Source organism: Chelonoidis abingdonii, chromosome 8, assembly GCF_003597395.2.
Source record: "Chelonoidis abingdonii isolate Lonesome George chromosome 8, CheloAbing_2.0, whole genome shotgun sequence".
NCBI classification, from domain to species: Eukaryota; Metazoa; Chordata; order Testudines; family Testudinidae; genus Chelonoidis; species Chelonoidis abingdonii.
In genome coordinates, this window is record NC_133776.1 from 54,994,929 (window position 1) to 55,013,657 (window position 18,729).

The 18,729-nt window shown below is 45.5% G+C and overlaps 1 protein-coding gene across 4 annotated transcripts in view; it reads left to right on the forward strand.

The window, feature by feature from the left end:
• KY (kyphoscoliosis peptidase) overlaps window positions 1-18,729 on the forward strand; it is a 78,644-nt gene that overhangs the window by 18,627 nt on the left and 41,288 nt on the right. Inside the window, exons 2-5 of one of the 4 annotated variants that reach the window (XM_032769808.1) lie at window positions 4,960-5,069; window positions 5,452-5,502; window positions 7,138-7,191; window positions 17,541-17,603. In XM_032769808.1, coding sequence (XP_032625699.1) covers window positions 4,979-5,069; window positions 5,452-5,502; window positions 7,138-7,191; window positions 17,541-17,603 — 259 coding nt within the window. In that variant the 5' untranslated portion in view covers window positions 4,960-4,978. Of the gene's footprint in view, window positions 1-4,959; window positions 5,070-5,451; window positions 5,503-7,137; window positions 7,192-14,238; window positions 14,642-17,540; window positions 17,604-18,729 lie in introns of those variants that run through there. The other 3 variants (XM_032769811.1, XM_032769810.1, XM_032769812.1) reach the window with 3 other exon arrangements.

Sequence of the window (18,729 nt, forward strand, 5' to 3'; positions counted from 1 at the left end):
CCAGGGCCAGCATTTGACTTGCTGGGACCTGTGGTTGAAGCTGAAGCGCAAACTCTCCCTCCACACGGGGCTCAGCCTCTGGCCCCCTCTCTCCCAGGGTCATATAGTAATTTTGTCATCAGAACTAAGGGGTTAACCGTGCAATGAAGTTTGTGAACAGTTGCCGTAAAAGGTTTTTCACTCACCACAGAAGCATCTCCTTGTGGCCAGGAGTGGCGTAGCAGTTGTCTCTCCATATGGTGCCCCTTGCCGATGGTCACTCCGTTGCTACGGTGGTCTCTTTTCCTGCAACTTGATCTTCCACCCATGTCAGGCTTTAGTACACCCCTTCCAGGGTAACAGAGTCCAACCAAGCTGCAGTCCAGTGACCTTACAGCAGGTCTTCTGTCTGACTTTGGTCTCTACGGTTCTTACACCCCTTACGTCAGCAGGTTTCACCCCACCTTCCTTGGAACCTCCCACTACTCTGGGTTCCAGACCAGGGACTCTGGAGCTGTCAGTCAAGGTCTATGGCCTGCTGCCTCCCTGGACCACTTCCTACCTTATCTATTGCCAAGAGAGTGACCACAGACTCCCTCACTTCAACCCCTTTCTGCTCTTTTTTTAAATGACAAAACAGACTTGACTGAATAGTCTGTAGCTGCCACCAAACATACTTCCTAAGTAGTTAGTGCTGCATATTCTCTCACTCTGTCCTGCATCCCTCAGGTAATGTAACAACACCTTCCTAATCCTACTCCATTTCCCCAATATTTTTCACTAAATAACACTGTAACTTTTGTTACACCTGACAATGTTTGAATTCCTCACAAACTTTTTCCCTTTTTTAATCAAAGCCCTTATTTAACTATACAAAGTGATGAGTTGTTTCTTCCACCTTACCAAGCATGCATAGTCTACTTTTGTGCCTATTTATTCAAAAGACTTTAATTTATGCCACAATGGCCAGTTCATACCCTAAACAAAATCACTTCATTTTTCCTATCCAAGCCCTGAAGCATGTCATTATCCTCAATTCTAGCAGCCCCTTTCTGCTACAACCTTCCTGGCTCTATAATCACCAGCCAGCCCCACCATAGCTGGGCTTCATTATCAATTAAGCCTGGCTTTCACTCTCTACCAGGTGCTGCCAAGTTTGTTAATTGGCTCCTCAGTCCCACATTAACCCCTTCAGAGTCTGTGTGGGTTACGCCCCCCATCACAGTTATCAAAACAGCATAAAGCAGCTGGAGCCTACTAGTTCACCTGGCGCATATACTCTATAGCAGTTAGCTAAAAACTATCCGCATGTCATTCAGTATGGGCCTGATGCTCCGCTCACTTAGATGGTTTTATACTGGTGTAACTCCACAGGCTTCAATGGAGTTAGCCTTTATGTACCTCAGTTTGAGAGGCGAATCAGGCCCAGTGTGTGAGAGATGAACCCCAGATCACTCTTAGCTTTTTTCTCTAGTACTGTTGTAGCAGAATGAGTGGAACTGGAGAAAGCTGGTCAGTTTTCAGGAGGGACCTTTTTTTGTGTGACATCAGAGGCTAAGGAGTGGAAGCCAGCATGCGGCTGCTACATCATAAACCTTAGAGTCTCAGCATGCTTAGCAAAGATCTCTTCCCTACAGAGCAGATTGCCAAATTGCTCTATGCTAGTGAAACAGCCATACCCTGTTTGCGAATCTTCCATGCACTCTAAAAGGCCAGTGAGCCACACATCTCATTTCTCAGGTAGGTCTACCTGAGGGAAGCAGTTCCCAGACACACAGCAGCTGGGAAACTGAAACTGCCTGCTGATCCTGTGTATGGGCCTGACTAGCAAATGCTGAAAAAAGAGAAGACCACAGCAGCTAAAGGAGATGACCCCCAGTTGCTCACTGCAGGCTAGTTGAGAGGGAAGTCCATTTTGCTAATGAGCCAAAGGTACGGTGACCAGATATCCTGATTTTATAAGGACCATCCTGATATTCAAGGATTTGTCTTATATAGGTGCCTATTACCCCTCAACCCCTGTCCTGATTTTTCACACTTGCTGTCTGGTCACCCTAGCCCAAGGAGTTCTGCCAACCATGCTGAGGGAGTCTTCCAAAGACCACAGTGACAGAGGGCATTGGGCAGGGAGAGAAGCCAGCCTCCCTCTCCCAAAAAGTTTTTGGCCACAAGCCAGAACCAGAAGGGAGAGAGGAGAGCCAGACAGCCTATGCCTGGCGCAAGAGGAAGGAAGGTTGCTCAGGAACTCCACTGTCCAAGCAGAGAGGTCTGTCTGGCAGCCTTCTCCATTAGGCCTCCCTTCTGCGGTCAGCCAAGGGAAGGGAAGGGTTTAAGCAACCTAAGGACCTGCTCCAGTCCAGAGAGTGATCTGCCTGCCTTGGGTGGGACATCACTATTGTGAGTACTGTCTGCTACATGAAGGTAGCTAGGAAAAGGCTCAGGGTGCATTAAGACCCAGCTGGTGTGTGCACAGACAGAGGAAGTCTCACTCAAAGGGTATCAGCACCAGACCTTGCACAAGCAATGGTCAGGCCTCTAACACTCTTTGATGATTCACTGTAAACCTGCCTTTCTTCAGTCATCCCCACAGAGCTCCAGTGTGGCCTGGACCATCCTTAGATTCTGGGGCTGCACTCCCTTTACTCCTCTCTGCTGCTCCTGGGATTCTGAGTGCACTGCATTCAGGGGTGAAAGTAAGACAGAGGACTTACCGGTACAGGGGCTGGCTCTGGCCCACAGAAGGGGCAGAGCTGAGGGGTCAGCATCCCCCAGCCAGCCCATCTGCGCTGCCTCGCCTGCACCACGCGGGGCTCCAGTGGCGATTTAAAGGGCCCAGGGCTCCAGCCACTGCCATAGTAGCAACAGCGGCACCTGGAGCCCCACGTCCTTTTAAATCACCAGCCCTGGGGCAACTGCTCCTTTTGCCCCCCTCCACCTCCCACCCCTGGTAATGGCAGCTGCTTTGGCTTACTTTCACCCCTGACTGCATTGCAACATCCTTTCATCCCTGGTTCCTGTCTATACTTCTTTTAAGTTTGCCCTTTTCTTTACCTTAATCATGTGTTTTTCCTTCTTAAACTTTTTGGTTCTTGATTCTTCTGCAGTATAGAAATGGTTAATGTAGCAGGGGGGTTGTGCATTCATTTATTCAGCCCCCTGTGGGTGGATGCACTACATGGTCAGAAGACCAGCAACAAAAGGCTGAAACCTGCCATTGACCTGCAGAGCACCATGCACATGAGGTTCATTCATCCTAAGCCTTTGAGTCACTTTGCAGGGAGGATCAAAGGGACTCTGTCAGTTTTGCTCCTGGGGTGGCTCAGAAGGGAGCTAGCCGGGATGGTGCATGTTAAGAACAAACTGGAGTCTGTGTAGGCATCCTAAATAAAGTGCTGACATCTCTGGTGATTTGATCAGGAGTCTTGCAAGATTTGGTGCTACTGGAATCTGCTTATTACCTGAGACTGTCAACTTTTACAGTATTTTAAAAAAAATGTCTAACCATCCTGCTTGAAGAGAATCTTAAATCATTGTACATGCCCCAATGGCAGAATGAAAATAAAAAGAACCCAGCAATTTTTATTTGTTAAACCTCATTGTTTGTAAGCCAATCTCATGATTTTTCGATGCTTGCATTGTCAACACTGCAGAGGCTTCAACTGTCTTTAACCATCTTGTCAAGTATCAGAGGGGTAGCCGTGTTAGTATGGATCTGTAAAAAGCAACAGAGAATCCTGTGGCACCTTTAAGACTAACAGATGTATTGGAGGATAAGCTTTCGTGGGTGAATACCCACTTCATCAGACGCATGCATGTATGCGTGGTGTTCACCCACGAAAGCTTATGCTCCAATATATCTGTTTGTCTTAAAGGTGCCTGTCATGGTATGAGCCCTCACTCTGAACCTTAGCGTCCAAAAGATGGGGTACCAGCATGAACCCCTTTAAGCTTAATTACCAGCTTAGATCTTGTAGTGCTGCCACCAACCAGGACTTGCACCGTGCCTGGTAATCTGGTCCCCGCAAAACCTTCCCGGGGACCCAAGACCAGACCCCTGGATCTTATACACAAGGAAAGTAAACCTTTCCCCCACCGTTGCCCTCTCTCAGGCTTCCCTCCTAGGTTACCCTGGAAAGATCACTGTGATTCAACTCCTTGAATCTTAAAACAGAGAGAAATCAGCTTTTCCTCCCCCTTCTCTCCTTTCTGCCACAAATTCCGTGCGTGAGTGCGACTCCCTCCCCTTGGGTCTTACACAAGATTGATTTTGGCTATTCAGGTTCTTAAAAGAAAAGCTTCTAATAAAAGAAAGAAAAAGTAAAAGTTGTTTCTGTCAAATCAAAGATGACAAATGTTACAGGGTCTTTCAGCTTATGGATACCTAGAAAAATCCTCGATCCCGCTAGCACAAATACAAGTTTCAGCAACAGAGATACAATCCTTCCAGCAAATACGCATTTGCAAATAAAGAAAACAAACAAAAAGACTAAACTGCCTTCCTAATTGGTACTTACTAAATTGAACAGAAGAGGCTGTTTCAGAAATTTGGAGATATCTGCTTACATGTCTGGTCCCTCTCAGAACCCAGAGAGAACAAAAAACCCCGCGAAACAGGCCAAAACAAAGGCTTCCCTCCACCGAGATTTGCAAGTATCTTGTCTCCTGATTCATCCTCTTGTCAGGTGTTCCAGGTTCACTGTTTGTTAACCCTTTACAGGTAAAAGAGACATTAACCCTTAACTATCTGTTTATGACAGTGCCACAGGACTCTCTGTTGCCTTTAACCATCTTGTGACCCATCCAAATCAGATTCTTTGACTGAACTTTCCATACTTCTGTTGTGGCTTCCCCTCCATGTAAGTGGGAAATGATGTGTAAAGACTGGTTGCATTAGGCAGGAGAGAGGAACATTTCAGATGATGAAAATAATGCTGAGTTGCAAAAAATGGACACTGATTTAATGTTGGTTGTTCATTCCAGGTGAACATTAATAAAGGAAATGGCATTTCATGACCGTCTGTCCAACACACAGAGGATTCTGCTGGCCATCTTCTGCTTCCCTCTGCTGCCCTTCTACCTCTGCGCTCTCTGTGAGTAGCAGATCCATTTGACCATACACACCTTCTGCATTTCACCTTCCTCTATGGGCTGTCACTGCCAGAGTGATAATAAAGAGCTCTACAAAAGGGGGTGGTAATTTTATTAATGCTGTGACTAGGTGGGAAGAGGTTGTTCAGAGATGAGACCCATTTTGAGGTAAATTGGGTCAAACAAGTGAAATATGCATCTTTAAAGATAGAACCTGTCACTCACACATTTGTGTCTTGGCAAACTGAGAGCTCTAAAAACAACCAGTGACACTGGAAATCTCCTAAACCCACAGTCAGGGTTTTTTTGAGTATGGGTAAAGGAAATTCGTGGTAAGAATAACAGCATATCTATGGATTTGTGATAGCTATGATATCCCTATAGGCTATGCAAGGAGTCATGAGGAACAAGAGGAAGGAAAGCCCACTGAACTTGGTAAGTGAACACTGGGACCTCTTTCTGCTGTCTATTAGGCAATGTGAACACACAAAAAATTGAATCTCACCTAGAGCATTTTGGGAAGTTTTGGGGGTGGAGGAAAGTACTTTCACCTTCTGTCTCTTGACCTTCTGGGGCTCTTGAAAAAAACTAACTAGAGATGACTCATCTTGAGTGGAAATGACAAACTCAGAATGAAAGGAACAGCTGTTACTACTCTGAATGGAGGGATGAAAGAATAACAAATCCTATGCTCCCAGGCTTGGTGGCCTCGGGCACCTGACAAATAGCACTAAATATAGCTGGCGTGGAAAACTTAAAAAAAAACACCCATTTGATTCAGCAGCCATTTTAAGGTTTGCCAAAATGTTGACAATGTAGCAACATAAACATTATATAAATTATTGTCCTGTATTTCTGAATGCTATGACCCCTCCTCTTCCCTTTTACTTACCCTGGTAAGAATAAATACTGATTAAAGTGCAAAACAAACAAAGCTGCTTCTGGAACATAAAGCCCAATCCTGCTCGCATTGACATCAAAAGCAAAACTCCCATTGGCTTGAGTGATGTGGGAGCCAACCACGTTTTCTCTTGCCTTGAAAAACATAATTATGTTTGGTTGGATTAGCGCAGTGGTGGGCAACCTGTGGCACGTGGCCTGTCAGGGTAATCTACTGGTGAGCCGCTGGCGTTCCCAGCCAATGGGAGCTGCAGGAAGCTGTGGCCAGCATGTCCCAGTGGCCAGCGCCGCTTCCCACAGCTCCCATTGGTCGGGAACGGTGAACCATGGCCACTGGAAGCTGCGGGTAGCCGTGTCTGCGGACAGTCAATATAAACAAACTGTCTTGCGGCCGGCCAATGGATTACCCTGACGGGCCGTGTGCAGGCCGCAGGTTGCCCACCACTGGATTAACATGTGCAAAGTGCTGCTGGGCAGGGAAGGAGTTAAAATAGGTGTTGTGTTTAAGCATCACAAACCAGTCCACTATAATCAGCGTGATCTCAAATCAGTCTAATCTGTAGTCATCAGCAATGCCCAAGAAAAGCAAGCTGAGGACTTTGTGTGAGAGCTGCGCACTGAGGTGGGACTGGAAAAGAATCACTCTGTCCCAGGAAGAGGACCAGAGTTGGAAAGCAAAGCAGAAAAACATTCTTTAGATAACAATCCAAACACAGTTCTTTTCCCCTGGTACTCAGCAGCTCACAGGAAAAGAGCCCCAACACATTTCCAGTAGGTGATGCTGACTGTTTCAATGACACAGGATACTGTGCCACAGAGATGAGAGGTGCGAAAGGAAATTCTCCATCTGAGAACAATGATGATGAGAATAGAGACGTGACAATTAATTACTTGGGCTGCTCAGGACCTGTCCTGAGGGCTCGCTAACCTTTTCTGGGTTGCTTTAACCCTTTATGCCCAGCCCAGAACTCAGCTTCACATTCTAGCATTGAATACAGTTCCCCAGCCTATCAGGACCACATCTTTCTCATGCAGACATGCAGTGTTATACCAGTCATCACTCGGGGGCTTGAAACCATGAGTCTGAGACAGCAGAAGGCAGAGCGTAATGTGACAATGATCATCTGCTTTAGGAGTGATATCAATAATAGTTGCTCATGTTTCCAACAGCTCACGTGGAGGCGGGAAAGACAGTTGAAACACAGAGAGACTCCAGCTTCACAGGTGAGACTTTTCTATCCTGAACTGGAGACTCTCTCATGAATTTCACTCTCCTGGGTGCCCAGGCCCCTGTGCAGAGGGGTATATTTCTGCATTGTAAAAGTATTGTTCACTGTGATGCAACAGTATCTTGCTGGTCTGTGAGAAGTTGGAGGTGCCCACCTGTCATCCCCATGGCAACCCAGGGATGCACATTCCAGGCAAGCTCTGGATGGAATTTAGTGACTTGCTGAGTTCATTCTGGAGCTGGAAATCTATGTGGTTGCATGTTAATTGGCTGTTCAGAGCTGAAGTCTGAATCAAGATGTCTGATTGCTCTGATTCACAGGCTGTAAGTGTGTAGGTGGAATTAGCACCAAAAGGGTGAGTGGTTGTTCTGACACGTTGGCTGCTGAACCAACTGACTGGGTGTTCCAGTGCGGCAGCAACATGTCTAAGAATACGCACAGGTTTGGTTGGAGCAAAATGCTTCCGAGTTTTGGACTAAGCCCATGAACCATGACAAACAAACACCACTGATGTAGGCAGAGTTAAATACACCGTGTTTGGCAGGTAGGGATTGTTTGGTTATCTGTTAGTATCTTTAGTGCATCAGCCATGTTCCACTTGAGGGTAGCGGAGATGTTGGAAGGAATGTATGATGCTACAAGTTCTGATGATGATGATGTGGTCTGAAGTGAAACCTGAGAGTATCATGCTATCAGTCTATGGAAGATGACTGGCACTAGAAAAGAGTTTGAAATGTAATAAGGAAAAATGCTGTCAAGGCTAATTCCCCACTCTTGCACTTTGAGTGCAGAAGGTGGGGCCCACAAGGATTCTAAAAATTAATACTGGCCACTCTCGAAGAGACCATGCTGTGCATTGCCATGAGCTATGTGTTAGTGACTGTGACAGTACCTGAGAGCTCCCTCTACTGGGGCTAAGGAGGCACTGACAACATCCCTCAGGAAAATCTCCATTTTGGAGATCTGCAGGGCTGCTTTCTCGAGTTCTGTTCGCACAGCACTCCTCTCTCAGCTTGGCATCCAGATCTTATGTTTGTCCTGGGAGAACGTTTAGTTGGAACTGCTCAACCCACATTCCTGGGTTTGTATTTCTCACTGTACTCCAGTAAATGGGGGCTATGCAAAGGGCAGCTCAAAGAAGAAAGTCAGGCTCCTTGCTGGTCACTAGTGCTTCCAGAATGTTGCTTCTGCAGGTCACAAAGTGTGGTCAAAGAGCAGCCCATCCAATGGTCTGGGTGCCCTGGACCATGTTACAAAGATACCCTGAAATAAGCAGATCTGTCTTCACACTATCCACCCTCCTCCTCAGATTTCTGTTCTCACAGGAATCTTGGCTCAGTTCTACTAAACCCAAACTGACTCCATGAAGCCCTTTCATAACCTGAGCATTCAGTGCCATGGCAGAGCACTTGGGCAATCCCAGCAGCCACTGCTCTTCCTGATTGTCTGGCCTGGGAGAGCACCTCTGATGAGTGTGAATGGCCAGAGGCAGTGCTCTTAAAGAATGACAGTCGTTGGGGAGTAACCTTCCTTTGGTGCCCAAGCTGCATTGTAGGGATAAGTTCCCTTCCCCGGTGATTATAAAGGATTAATAACATAGGCCAACGAGACAAGGAAAGCTTTGCGGAGTGTCCTGAAGGTCAACAAATCCGCTCTTTGGCAGACAAGGGGGAAGAAAATCCAAACACTGACAACCGTTCATGGCAAATGTCCTGCCAACAGACCCCTCTCTTGCTTTTATAGAAAGAGGTCTCGAGTTGCAGCCACCTGAGTATGAGCTCTGGAGAAAAGAGATCCCTCATGTGGGAACCCGCTGTCCCTGTGCTAGTCATCCTGCAGGCTAAGTAACCAGCTGCTCCTGCACAAAGAGGAGAAATAACATCTATCATAAAGCAACAAAAATGACAAGGGGGGCGGGTAGAAGGGATGTGTTTTAAAAGAAAAATCACATGCCCCATATCCCAGGTCTTTGCCTCAGGTAGGTTCCTCTACTGATGCTGTACTTTGAATTCTCCCTTTGTCAAGACACACAGGATTTGCCCTAGCAGATCAAACACCACCACAGTGAAGTCAGTGAGTTAGGTACCTTCATAACTTTGAGGATCTGAGTCCCTGTCACTAGCGATTTTTATTGTCCTTCCTGAGACCTTCTCAGTCTTGACTATACGTCCCTAGAGGTGACAGCTGAGGGCATTACCAGCACTTTGTATAATGTCATGTTATGTTCGATTTTGGTAAAGTCTGTGCCCATCGCTGTGTTTATTTGTGGTGTTTCGGACATTTTATTTAGCTCAGTGTAAATGAACAATCCTCATTGTCTTTCTGCAACCTAAATATGGCCTGATCGCTTTTCACAGTAATATCTCAGCCATCAATTAGATCCCTGGTTGTGTGGATACCAGGAAACTGAATATAGGAGTTTATAGTTCAGTGGAAAGTTCTGCTGCGTCTTAAATCATAAAGCACAGCTGCTGACACAGCAGAAGCTGCAAAATGAATGGAGCATTTGGGCAATGCATGGAGTGGTAGCTTATGAAAGAGAAATAAATTCAGTGTGTTGCAGTTCAGTTAGAGGGAGAAAGAAAGGACAGGCAAGCCAAAGGACTCCATTACAGCACACTGCAGTATCATCAGAATGTTCAGTGCTGTGGGAACACACTTGGAAGCTTTAAATGCTCAAAATCAGACAGCTACTGCAATTTGAACGAGCTGCTGAATGCAGCAGTTAGAGGGGAATTCAAGATCCAGAGCTTAGATTTCCAAACGTGAGTAGTGATTGCCGGTGCTGTGATTTTGGGGTCTGACTTTTCAGATGGCAGGTGCACACCAGCACTTTCTGAAAGTCAAGCCCCTCTAAGGTGTCTCGCAGTGGGCCCCCAAAAACTGAGGGGCCCAAGGTCATCAAGGTCAAATTTTAAAAAGTATTCAGATGCCTTAAGGTTCAGATAGGCACCTAGTGGGATTTTCAAAAACATGGCAGCACTGAACTCCCACTGATTTCAGTCTTTTATCAGTGTCTCAGATCTGTGGCAGAACGGATCTTCCCACCACGCATAATGCCAGTGCCATCACATATTTGCTAGAGCCAGAAGACTTGTAGAGGGCCCAGATTAGTCTGTATTTTCTTCAAAAACTCTGGTCTGTAGTTTTATATTATATTCAGTAGGATTTAATAATATAATTCTCACTATGTACATATTCTCTCTCTCTCATGGTACAGCCTCACTTGTACTCTGGCCACTAATCCATCTCCCTGAGACTTATTCTAACATTTCAAACCCTTGATCAATTTCAAAGAGTTGCTTTATTTTTAAATCAACCTGGCAGTAACCTCCTCCTCCCCAAGGTGTGAAATTTCTGCCACCAGATAACACCTGCCTGTGGCCCAAGATAAGGGGCAGGAATCAGTCCTGGGCCACTTTAAACTAATGGAAAAAGGAAAAGATGTGGTTCTTAACTCAGTTAAATTGCCACATGCTCATACATTAGGAAGCCAGAAGGAACCATTATGATCTTCCAATCTGCCCTCCAGCATAACACAGGCCAGAGAACTTCACACAGGGATTACTACCTCAAGCCCATCTCTGGTGACTGAGCCAGAACATCTGTTTTAGACAGACCTCCCATCCTGATTTAAAGATTCCAGGAGATGAAGAAGCCAACACATCTCTTGGTAAGTTGTTCCACTGAGCATGGGCTGCTGCCCCAGTGCTGCATGCACATCAAAGTAAAGGAGATGGACAGGGAGGCACAAATATGTTTAGCTGCCTGGATGCACAAGGAGAGGTAAGCGACTCTGCCCTATATGACAGGGCTTGGTCCAAAAATGAGGGGGGAGGGTTCCATGGATCTTTTCACTGGCAAGCCTGACAACCAACATTTTTTTGTCTAAAAACTGAAAATTTGAATTTGACCATTTTCAAGGAATGTAGACACTTCCCATGAATATATTCATTTAGTCAAAACCCAAATTTTCTGTTGAAAATACTTTTGGATGGAAACATTTAGAGTATCCTACTCAAGATGTCAGAGAGGCGCTGTGGTGATAATTCTGCCGGCTAATAGGAGGAGGTTAGTGACAATGGAAGCCAACAGCAGCCAGCCCAGGTGTATCAAACTCACTGCTTGAAGGAATAAAAACTACCACTAACCTCGCCATGCTCAGAGCCAAATACACAGCTCTTCTCCCAGGCTTCCCCATAATCGAGTTCTCATTCCTACAGACTCATTCATTAAAATGAGAAAATCCTGAACCCCATTCCGCTGGCAAGGAAGGAATGGAGAAAGAGAACACTTGTTTTTCCAGAGATGGGAGGTGCTTACATACTACAGTGAGGAGGGCCTTGTAGGGACCTAAATAGATGGGTATAGAACTCCCCTTAGGACAGTGCAACTCCAGTGCCCACTTCTGAAACCCGAGTCTGACTCTCGCAATCTAGCCCTAAGAAGACAACAGCAACTGAAAAACAAAAAGCACTAGGACACCAGGTGGTGGAGGCTTTTAGGAAGGATGCATGGGGTTTAACTTAAATTTGTATTGAAAGTTAGCTGTCCCCAATCAACTTAAACTATACTGAAAAAAAGCAACTCCGTAACCAAAATAGGTGCCACACAGGGCACCAGATTTACTAGATCGGTTTAAACCCATACCTTAGTTTAAATCAGTGCAACTTTCTCACCTAGACAAAGCCTTAATCTGATACCACAAAGGGTTTCCCCTCTAATTATTAATGAATCATTGCCCATTGAATTGCTGGGGTCTGTCTAATGGGATTGCCAGAAGAAGGGTGTTTGTAGGAGGGATATGAAGGAGGAGAGGTTTGTGTCACTGGAATATGGAGGTCCAAGCGTAAGGTGCAGTGTGGAAGAAAGCATGGAGATAAGAATGGGAGAGAGTGAGGAGGCTTGAGATGCTGACAGAGTGAAGGGAGCTGTTGGGGAGGAGTATAGGCTGGAGCCAAGTTTTGTGCGGTATAGAAGGCAAGTATGAAGAGCTTCAATCTGATGTGGAGAGCCAGGGGACGCAAGAATGGGGGTGAGATGTGCATAGTAGATGGTGAGGAAGATGATGATGTTACCAGGAGTATTTTGGCTGGGCAGTAGGGGGACATGGTGATGTTCAAGAAGACCAGAGAGGAGAAGTCTAGAGGAGAAAGGACCAAGGCTTGGTCCTAGACAGCAAAATGGAGAAGAAAAGGTACTTGTAGGGATGTTGTTGTGCAGGAAAAAAACACCGGGATTGACAGCCTAGATGTGGTGGCAGAGGAGAGAGTAGAAAAGGGCTCCAAGGTGGCGACATCAGCTGAGAGGAGGACAGTAGAGCTGCTAGAATGATGGACACAGGAGAGTTTCGTTAACTCAGGGGACCTGACACACAGACGAGTGAGCCCCCGAAGGCCTGGAGGTTATGTTTGCCTGAGCCCACAGAATTTTGAGTGCTTTTCTGAATCTCCCATGCCCTCCTTTTCCTTCCTTTCAACCGTAATGCCTCGCTGGATGGGTCATCAGCAGGAACCTCTGAATCTAAAGGCACATGCTGCTGCTGCTTAAGCTAAAGAGCTGATTCCCCCTAGATGGAAACAGTAGCATACTTATGTGGTCCAGACACCAGGGTATGCAAAGACCCACATACCATACTGTGTGAAGTGGGTTACAAAGCAATAGCCCTAAAACCATCTGTCCTTCCTGTGAGACCCCTTGCCCTGACCTGTGACTGCTCCTCTGTTAGCAGGACGGCTCCAAATTGGAACTGAAGTATTGAGCAGGGGAGTGTGGGCATCAGAACATCCCAGGAATATTGAGCACATTGTACATGTGGATTACTAAGGGGGGAGTGGCAAAGCTGGGCAGAGGCAGCATGCACAGAGCCACATATGCTATTTCTGGATCTGCTGAGCAGAGGCATCCCGCTGGGTTTGCAGGGAAGGTTGGCTGCCTGTTGGCTACCTGTGCCTTGGCAGCAGGTCACAGTAGGGGCTGTAGATCGGGGGTGGGAGGTGTACCTGTGTGAACTCTGCCAACACCAGTCAACAGTACTAGCTCCTTGTCTATAGATTAAGGAGCAGCAAATTTATCCCAGAATCACTGGAGGGGAAAAAACCTCCACTTGCCAAAAATTCCAATAGTGATTAGAGCTGGTGACACCAAAAAGTAAACACCATTAGACATAGTTTTATCCCCTGTGTCAGTACCACGGGCTGGCATCAGCATGATGAATGAGAACTGCAAGTGTGCAAAATTGTGTAACTGCCGGAGAGAGCCCGTCAAACCACAGGTGTTAAAATTCCCCTGAGGCCACCAGCCAAACATCCCTCAGCTAGCAGCTCTGACAGGATGGAGGCCCAAGATAAAATTAGAAAGGGTTTACTAATCCAGCACCTTATACAAATGGTAGGGGCCAGCTAAACAGGGTTGCTGCTAATTACTAAACCAGACCGCTGTACTCCCTCTCCTACCCTGGTTGTGGGTATGAGACTTTCAGCAGAGGCAGGATTTTTGCTGCTGGCGTTTTCTGGCACCTACAGATTTCAGAGATCACGTCCTTCATGCCAATTGGTGGGAAGATCCATTTGTTGCTTCTAAAGGAGGGTCTGTTTTTTTCAGGACAGACGTCTGTTTATTTATTTATTAGGGTTATTTATTAATTTGTTAGGGGTATTTATTAATCAGTTTTGGAAGTGCTGTTCCCCCTGAAAATGACTGTTACACCCCACTTTACACCAACCTTCACCCCAGGACACAAAGTCACAGGCTTTTGTTCACAGCTGCACGCCTTCCTCATCACTCCTTTTGTTATTTTTTATTTTTAAGCCATTGATTTTTTTTTTAAGCCGTGTTTTACAGTTTCCACTTTGGGTGTGGCAGAGAAGAATGAGAGAGGCATCCTTTTAAAGAACTGCAAGCGTTGCAGAATGAATTCCCTCTAGCATAACAGTGCTGGTAGGGGGATTTGAGGGTAGATGAGTGCTTAAATCTGAAAGGGCAGAGAGAGGGGAAGGGGGAGAGGAGTGCTTGTCTTGAAACTAGAACTCTCCCTCTGAAATGTGGCTCCTTCCTCAGATTTAGGAAGTGGATCCCCACTGGGATTTCCTTTCAAAGGTGACTTGTAACCTATTCATTAGGGTAGATTTTGGCAGGGCAGTAATGGTGCATTTGAGCAGGGTCGGACACGCATTAGTTGTGTGTGTTCAGAGTTCATTTTGGGTGAGGGGGAGCATTTGCCTTTCCAAGAGTGGAAAATAAACACTGCCAGTTCTGCAGCAGCAGCAGCAGGTCTGAGGAAGGAAGCGGTGGCAATGCTCTGATGGGTACCATGGAGTTTAAAAAAGACGCCAGTCCAGTAACAATTGAGATGCTTCTCATAGTTCGCCCTCAGAAGAGGAAGACAGTGCAAAGGGTGCAGACAGACAGACAGACGGAAATCAGTGCCTCGCACCACAGCCAAGGTAAAGCAATATCTGCAGTTGTTCAAGTGGAGGCTGCAGCTGCAATGCATGCAGAGCCAAGCTGCAAGTGAGTTGTAGGAGAGGTGAACCATCAGCTCTCGGGAAAGAACACTAGGTTTTTTGGTTTTCTTTTTTGCCGCTGTAATTTAAAGACATGCAATGAAAACCCAAACCTGCAAACTCCCCTCTAAAATCTTCCAGTTTTAACTTAGTTTTATTGATCTTGTTTAACAAAGAAGAGCCTCTGCATGTTGCATACCACACACGCAGGTGACTCAGGGTGCAGCATCTGTGTGGCACACCCATGGAGCAGCATGTGGCTGTTATTCCAAGGACCGTGTTTACACATGCCCTGTTACAACGGAACATTTTATATAGTGTGAGACACTGCCAAAGGGTTTCGGAAAATGCATGAGATTTAAAAGGCAAAGCAGTGAGCAGGTTGAACTGACTGTGCTTCAGTTATTTAATCCCAAATTGATTACTATCACAAATGATGCATAGGGCAACATGGTCTTATTTTAGTGTGTGTGTGCGCGTGCGAGCGTGTGCATACTTTGTCTGCAAAGAATATCACCATGACCCATTTATAGTTACAGTTTGTGACAATCCCCTTGGCCTATCTCCTATCCCTTCAGGGGATCTTCCATGCTCTTTTTGGAACCCTGGAAATCATGGGCTATTTGCAGACAACAGAGAGAACCTCCCCTCACTGCAAAACTGAAAAGAGCAAACACTCCATTGCTGCAATCTGGTTTAATCCCAACCTCTTTTAACTGTATTTCAGACTCTGGTGATTGGGGCTATGTAGATACTGAAGAAAAGACAGGAAAAGGTGGATGATCTGGCTAATCTAATCTTTAGCTACAGTTGATTTCTGTCTACTTCATGCCAACACCAGCACCAATGTCTCCAACTGCTTTGCAGCCTTCTCCTACAGAGCTGGTGGGGGTGAGATGAGCTTGGAAATTTTGAAAACATTTTAATTTGAATGTTTTCAAAAAAGATCAAATTTTTAAAAACCGTACAGCTTTTTTTACTGCAAAGTCTCGATTTTCCAAAAAATGTGTGGTTCTGAAATTGCGTTCCCAGTTTGCTTTCTTCTTTCTTCCCCCTTTTTGTCCCTCACTGAAAAGTGAGGAAACCTGAAACAATAACTGAAAATGTTTTCAGTTTTCGTTGGGGGGAGATGGAAAGTATTGAAAAATGAAACCATTTCATTTTATTAAAAAGGGCCATTTTTGACTAAAACATTTTCCAGCAACTACAATTACCCCTGAATTGTCTGCCCACCTCAAGCAGCAATGATATGCCCCAGAAGGATTCGCTCTGCAAAATTACAGCAAAATCAGCTCTCCGAGCCATTTGGGCTTGAACCATTGTAGGCAGGCAAAGTGTAAGGCTCAGGAGCTCTGGGGACACAAACAGGAGGGGAGGGGAGACTGAGCATGGAAAGCAGTTTTATATGGAGGAACGGGGATCAGTGGATAGGTGGCAGGGCAGAGGGGGAAGGGATGGATAGCAACTGTTCAGGCTAGAAAGTCCGGGAACTAATTACTCCTGGCACTAGCTCACCCCTATGAGAGAATAATAGCTGGATAACTTCCTTCTGTGAACTCTCTTGTATTTAGATTAATGGCACTACTAGAGGGAATATTTGGGTAGTGGGTAGACCTGGTAGAAAATGCCAATTTATTTTTCGAGGGCTATTTAAAAATTGAGTGTGATTTATTTCTCCAAATAACCCTAAAAATGAAAAAAAAATCAATGAAAACTTGCCATAGGAAGCTGAAAAGTTTCAGGACTTTGAAAATTCATTTAGGTAAAATTTTTGTTTTTGAAAACTGTACATTTTTACTGAAGTCAAAACATTTCACCAAAATTATTTCAGTTTTCAATTTCCATTTTTTTGTTGATAAACTGTAAAATTTCGATCCAAATGAAAATCTCTATTTATTGAAAATATCTATTCAAAAACGTTGACCAACTCTAGTGGTATATCTCTCCTTCATAAACAATGTCATAGCCTCTAAGAAGACAGTGTTGCCTAACAGATACAGCTCGGAGCTGCAACTCAGGAGACCTAGATTCCATTCCTGGATCTGCCACTGGCCTGCTAAGTGACCTTGGGCAAGTTGCTTCATCACCCATGACTCAGTTTCCCCAATCGCTAAAATAGGGATAATGACACTGACCTCCTTTGTAAAGTACTTTGGGGTCTATGGATGAAGAGCTAGTTAGTATCAGCAGTAGTGTTCCCCTGCTGCTGATCTCTCAAGTGCTTTAGAACTTACTTTCAACCATCATGATTTTCAAACTTTTCCAGTGAGAGATTCTCCTTGGATTGCCCTGCAACATGTTACTTAGGGAGGGGATTTGTCTAACATTTAAATGAACACACAGCGTAATCAGGAAGAGTTTGGGAACTAAAACAGGCCATGGCTGGGAAAAATAAAGACATCCTCTTGAAGTCAGTGGATTTACATCAGGGATGAATATAGTCCATAATCTTAAACATGTGATATATTCACCATTCTCATTGCAATTGACTGTGATGTCATAAATTACTCTTTGATTGCAGGAGTAATCAGAAAAGGAGTCTGAGTCTGGAGGACAAAAACAGAAATAGCAAGAAAAATATTCAAAGAAACTTTTTCCATTCTCATGGGTCAACAGTTCTTCTGTGAGTCCTCTTGGGTAAATAATGCCTAGCTGAGTGATGTCTCCTCATCATGGAGTTGGTCTTGTCTCAGCTAAATCAACAGAAATTTTATTTCTGTCTTCAGTGGGAACAGGATTGGGCCTGATGTGATCTTCCCACCAGCTGGTAGCAGACACACTGCCCAGCACCCGTGAATGATATTGTCTGACTCTCATGCCCATGCTTGTCATTATATAGGTTTTCAAAGCGATGAAAATGGAAATGACAGATCGCAGCAACCCAGAGGGAATGGCCTTCCTGGTACGTTGTCTTCTCTGCCCTCTCATTTTGTATGTGAGAACGTAGGGCAAGTGATAGTGAGGGCATCGTAGAGCTGGCTGGAGCCAGGCAGACTGCGTGGAGATGCTTTGCAGGCTGCCTCTGCACACTAACAATGTGCTTGTCACAGCCCTTTCCATTCCAGGCCCTACTGTGTCTGAGTGATGTGCACAGGGAGGCTTCATTCAGACATGAGTCTCCCTGTGCTCATGCATAATGGGGGCGGGGGGAAGAATGCCACCTTCCTATCTCTAGCTATCAGCAGGAGCCACTGGAGGTCAGGATGTGTGTGTGTATGCACCAGGAATATGTTGAGATGGCTAGGTACTGGGCACACTATTGCATACATGCATCATAGTTACCATATACGTAACCCTGCCTCAGCATGGGGGATGGACAAGGCAAGCTCTGGAGGTCATCTCCAGCCCTACATTTCTCTGATTCTATTATCATAACCAATAAAGAGTCCTCCTGAAAACTAACATAGCCTGAGGCAGTATTAACAGTCGCACAGAGCTCTTATCTTACCCAGGACCCATGGAGTTCATGGTGCATGGAGGCAGGAAACCCTGCCCTGTTGAGAAGGTGAATCTCTCATCACTTCAACCACTAATGGAAAAGTTGGGTGCAAATTGCATGGGAGGATCCTTCCAAACTTTCCAGTCCTCTGCGCTGTTGTTTTTGACATGAGGAACAATCTGTGCCCTACTCCTGAGCTTCCATATAGCTCAGCCAATCCACTTCTTATCTGACCTATAACCCCTCCCACTAGCCCCACTCAAAGCCTCTCAAGAGGCTGTACAAAACTGTGCCCTGGATTTGTTATGGAACATAAGCAGCCCCTAGAGAATGAGCTCAGGCCACCAACCAACCTCATTTTTGCCTGTATGAAAACAATTTGGTCTCTACTGAGGAAAGGCAAGTGAAAGAAACAGAGTTTTTCTTCCACAGAACTACTAATAACCCCTATGAAAAACCCTGTATGTTACTGATGCATTGCTTAATGTGAGTTCTGATCCAGCTCCCACTGCAATCAATGGGAGCAGATTCAGCCCATAGACAGGAAGCAAGCAAGCAGTATCTTGTGGCAAGGTACTGTCAGTAATTG